Below are 5,000 nucleotides of genomic sequence, written 5' to 3' on the forward strand. Positions count from 1 at the left end.
TTTATATACATTAATATATATTCATATACATTCATATGTATTTGTATACATTAATATATATATTCATATACATTAATATGTATTTATATACATAGAGTGTTTGTTCAGTAACAGGAGTCTCTGTGTCTCTCCAGCTGGACCGTGTGTCTACACCAAACCTTTTGGCCAAAAATAGCAGATCTACAAGCTCACGACAGGTCGTGTTGTGAGCTTGTAGATGTGCTTTTTTTCCTCCTTTTCTTTTTTCTGTTTGTGGTCAAATTCCCCTGCCCCAGAACAGGCATGCTGGGGTTCAAGTGGTTTTAATTAATTCATTGATAATCAACTTTGTTTTCCTTTTTTTTGTTGTGGGGGGCCATTGATTGATTGATTGATTGTTTGAATTCAACTCAACTCAAACTTTATTTATAAAGCACATTTACTATGAGCAGTGAATCAGATGAAAAAAACAAGCTTACAGAAAACATATGAAACGGGGGGGAAGAAACATAAATGACACAATTCAACAACAGAAATAACAAAAAGAAGAGTTAAAATCCAGGGAGAACATTTGAAAAATACTTTATTAGTCAGAAATGTAAATGTTTATGTTTATAAACAAACAATGCAGATAGTTTGACAAACAAATGTATATAAAGAAATGAGTGACAATAACAATAATCATAATAATGAATGTACTACGGCCAAAAACAGGCCGTATCTTTAATCATTGTATAACTTTGAATTGTGTTGTTTTAAATAATGGCAATTATTCCCTAATTATTTTAAGCAACATATTTTACATGTTGAGTATTAAAAAAAAAATCTGGAAAATATCCAAAATGTTTGGAAAATGTTGAATAATCTTGAATGTTTATTTGAACACAAAGCTTGTATATCTGCTACTTTTGAATTAAAAAATAAAATGTTGAAAGAATTGTAAACTGATAATTGTGATGATGTAATACCTTTGTGATGATGTAATACCTTTGTGATGATGTAATACCTTTGTGATGATGTAATACCTTTGCTTCAGACCAATCAGGAGGAGAGGCAGCAGGAGGTGGGATGGAGGGCCTGAAGGCCAAAGTAGGCTCCGCCCCCAAAGGCTCCGCCCCCCAGCAGGTGGACTTCCGCTCTGTGCTGCAGGGCAAGAAAGCAGGCGGAGCCTCTGGAATCAAAGCGCCGCCCCTCGGCACCGCCCCCGACGCTGCCCCCAAGACAGCGGGGGGAGGGGATTTCCGCTCCGTCCTGGCCAATAGGAAGAAGCAGAACGGAGAGAGCGCTCCCCCGCCGGTCAATAAGGCTCCGGCCACGCCCCCTGTCGCCTCCCCCGCGAGGAAGACCGCCTCCTCCAATGAGGAGGTGAAGAAAACCCCCTCCTCCAATGAGGAGGTGAAGAAAACCCCCTCCTCCAATGAGGAGGTGAAGAACTGTTTGGGGGCGGAGTTTGTGGAGAAGCTGCGTGATGTCACCGTGCTTGACGGACAGCGGCTGCGTCTGGAGTGTCACCTGGCGACCTTTGACCCCGGCAACGACGTCACAGTGACCTGGACCCTGGATGGAAAGGTCATCAAGCCTTCTAAGTTCATCCTGCAGAGATATGAAGGTTAGATACACACACGCACGCACACGTGCCTGTCTGTCTGTCTGTCTGTCTGTCTGTCTGTCTGTCTGTCTGTCTGTCTGTCTGTCTGCCTGCCTGCCTGCCTCGTCCGTCCGTCCGTCCTTGTGTAGGTGGAGTGTGTTGACAGTGTGTTACATTGTGTGTAGGTGGAGTGTGTGTTACATTGTGTGTGTGTAGGTGGAGTGTGTTACATTGTGTGTGTTTTGTATGGGTGTGTAGGTGGAGTGTGTTGACAGTGTGTTACATTGTGTGTGTAGGTGGAGTGTGTTTTGTATGGGTGTGTAGGTGGAGTGTGTTGACAGTGTGTTACATTGTGTGTGTAGGTGGAGTGTGTTTTGTATGGGTGTGTAGGTGGAGTGTGTTGACAGTGTGTTACATTGTGTGTGTAGGTGAAGTGTGTTTTGTATGGGTGTGTAGGTGGAGTGTGTTGACAGTGTGTTACATTGTGTGTAGGTGGAGTGTGTTGACAGTGTGTTACATTGTGTGTGTGTGTGTGTGTGTGTGTGTGTGTGTGTGTGTGTGTGTGTGTGTGTGTGTGTGTGTGTGTGTGTGTGTGTGTGTGTGTGTGTGTGTGTGTGTGTGTGTGTGTGTAGGTGGAGTGTGTTACATTGTGTGTGTTTTGTATGGGTGTGTAGGTGGAGTGTGTTGACAGTGTGTTACTTTGTGTGTGTAGGTGGAGTGTGTTTTGTATGGGTGTGTAGGTGGAGTGTGTTGACAGTGTGTTACATTGTGTGTGTAGGTGGAGTGTGTTTTGCATGGGTGTGTAGGTGGAGTGTGTTGACAGTGTGTTACATTGTGTGTGTGTGTGTGTGTGTGTGTAGGTGGAGTGTGTTTTGTATGGGTGTGTAGGTGGAGTGTGTTGACAGTGTGTTACATTGTGTGTGTAGGTGGAGTGTGTTCCCTGACCATAGACAAAGCTCTACCAGAAGATGAAGGTCAATATAAATGCAGAGCAGAGAGTTCATCTGGTCCAACGGCTGAGAACTGCTGTCTGGTGCTGGTGGATGGTAAGCTAACCTATACTGTCTCACTGATTCTGTCTCACTGTCTCAGTGTCTCTGTCTCACTGTTTCTGTCTCACTGTCTCAGTGTCTCTGTCTCACTCTCACTGTCTCACTGCTTCTGTCTCTGTCACACTGTATGGTACTGGTGGATGGTAAGCTAAACTATACTGTCTCACTGTTTCTGTCTCACTGTCTCAGTGTCTCTGTCTCACTCTCACTGTCTCACTGCTTCTGTCTCTGTCACACTGTATGGTACTGGTGGATGGTAAGCTAAACTATACTGTCTCACTGTTTCTGTCTAACTGTCTCAGTGTCTTTGTCTCACTCTCATTGTCTCAGTGTCTCTGTCTCACTCTCACTGTCTCACTGCTTCTGTCTCTGTCACACTGTCTGGTACTGGTGGATGGTAAGCTAAACTATACTGGCTCACTGTTTCTGTCTCACTGTCTCTGTCGCACTGTCTCTGTCTCACTGTCTCTGTCTCTCTGTCTTTCTGTCTCTCTGTCGCACTGTCTCACTGTTTCTGTCTCACTGTCTCTGTCTCTCTGTCTCTCTGTCTCTCTGTCTCTCTGTCTCACTGTCTCACTGTCTCACTGTTTCTGTCTCACTGTCTCTGTCTCACTGTCTCTGTCTCTGTCTCACTGTCTCTGTCTCTCTGTCTCTCTGTCTCTCTGTCTCTCTGTCTCTCTGTCTCACTGTCTCACTGTTTCTGTCTCACTGTCTCTGTCTCTGTCTCTCTGTTTCTCTGTCTCTCTGTCTCTCTGTCTCTCTGTCTGTCTCTCTGTCTCTCTGTCTCTCTGTCTCACTGTCTCACTGTCTCACTGTCTCACTGTCTCACTGTCTCACTGTTTCTGTCTCACTGTCTCTGTCTCACTGTCTCTGTCTCTGTCTCTGTCTCTCTGTCTCTCTGTCTCTCTGTCTCTCTGTCTCTCTGTCTCACTGTCTCACTGTTTCTGTCTCACTGTCTCTGTCTCTCTGTCTCTCTGTCTCCCTGTTTCTCTGTCTCTCTGTCTCTCTGTCTCTCTGTCTCTCTGTCTCTCTGTCTCACTGTCTCACTGTCTCACTGTTTCTGTCTCACTGTCTCTGTCTCACTGTCTCTGTCTCACTGTCTCTGTCTCTCTGTCTCTCTGTCTCTCTGTCTCTCTGTCTCTCTGTCTCTCTGTCTCTCTGTCTCACTGTCTCACTGTTTCTGTCTCACTGTTTCTGTCTCACTGTCTCTGTCTCTCTGTCTCTCTGTCTCACTGTCTCACTGCCTCACTGTCTCTGTCTCACTGTTTCTGTCTCACTGTCTCACTGTCTCACTGTCTCACTGTCTCAATGTCTCACTGTCTCACTGTCTCACTGTCTGGTGATTCACAGCAGCAGCATTCTATCTAGAGAAACGGACGTGTTTCGGCACGCCTTCCGTAGGAAGTGACATATATAGCTATGCGATAGTGTACCGCTGATTCTCAATGGTGAATACAAATTCATACAGTTCAAACGGTTTCTGCTATGTAGGAAAAACTAACAGAGAATTGAAAATCAAAATTACAGAGCACAAGAGTACATAAAGATGAGAAGTCTCCAGTTGCCAGGCATTTTAATATGTTAAAACATAACATATGTACATTGAGATTTCAAGGTTTAGAAGTAGTCAACCCACTGAGAGGACAGCGGACAGAGACCGGGTTCTATTGCAAAGGGAGGCTTATTGTATCCATTTCCTGAACACAGAGTTCCCAAAGGGATTGAATGAAGAGCTATTATTGAATAGTTTTTTTGTAATTCGAATGTTTTTTGGTTGTGGTGTTTGTGGAAACTTTAAGAACCTATGAAATGCAAATACCATGTATAATGCTTTTGTAAACTTTTATAGTATTATGAACCGTGTGAATTTCTATTCACCAATGAGAATCAGGCGGTACACTATCGCATAGCTATATATGTCACTTCCTGAACACGTCCGTTTCTCTAGATAGAATGCTGCTGCTGTGAATCTAATCTAAGAAAATAAATTAAGAAATTAACTGAAGAGAGTGCGGATAATCCTTTCATTGTTTACATGGCTGCCATGTTGGTTTACAGCATAAAACCAAGCAGTGCAGGTTTATATGAGCAGGTGTTCTGAGTCTTTGATTAGACAGGTTGTTATGAGCAGGTGTTCTGAGTCGTTGATTAGACAGGTTGATATGAGCAGGTGTTCTGAGTCTTTGATTAGACAGGTTGATATGAGCAGGTGTTCTGAGTCTTTGATTAGACAGGTTGATATGAGCAGGTGTTCTGAGTCTTTGATTAGACAGGTTGATATGAGCAGGTGTTCTGAGGCTTTGATTAGACAGGTTGATATGAGCAGGTGTTCTGAGTCTTTGATTAGACAGGTTGATATGAGCAGGTGTTCTGAGTCTTGG

At 43.9% G+C, this 5,000-nt stretch overlaps 1 protein-coding gene across 1 annotated transcript in view; it reads left to right on the forward strand.

Moving 5' to 3' along the window:
* The window catches only part of LOC308073410 (myosin light chain kinase, smooth muscle-like), a 96,591-nt gene that overhangs the window by 40,142 nt on the left and 51,449 nt on the right, over nucleotides 1-5,000 (forward strand). The window contains exons 14-15 of the mRNA XM_080412283.1: nucleotides 1,016-1,588; nucleotides 2,494-2,613. Of these exons, the coding sequence (XP_080268409.1) occupies nucleotides 1,016-1,588; nucleotides 2,494-2,613 (693 nt within the window). The remainder of the gene's footprint in view (nucleotides 1-1,015; nucleotides 1,589-2,493; nucleotides 2,614-5,000) is intronic.

The sequence above is a fragment of the Gymnoscopelus braueri genome (genome assembly GCF_963280865.1).
Source record: "Gymnoscopelus braueri genome assembly, chromosome: 18".
NCBI lineage: Eukaryota > Metazoa > Chordata > Actinopteri > Myctophiformes > Myctophidae > Gymnoscopelus > Gymnoscopelus braueri.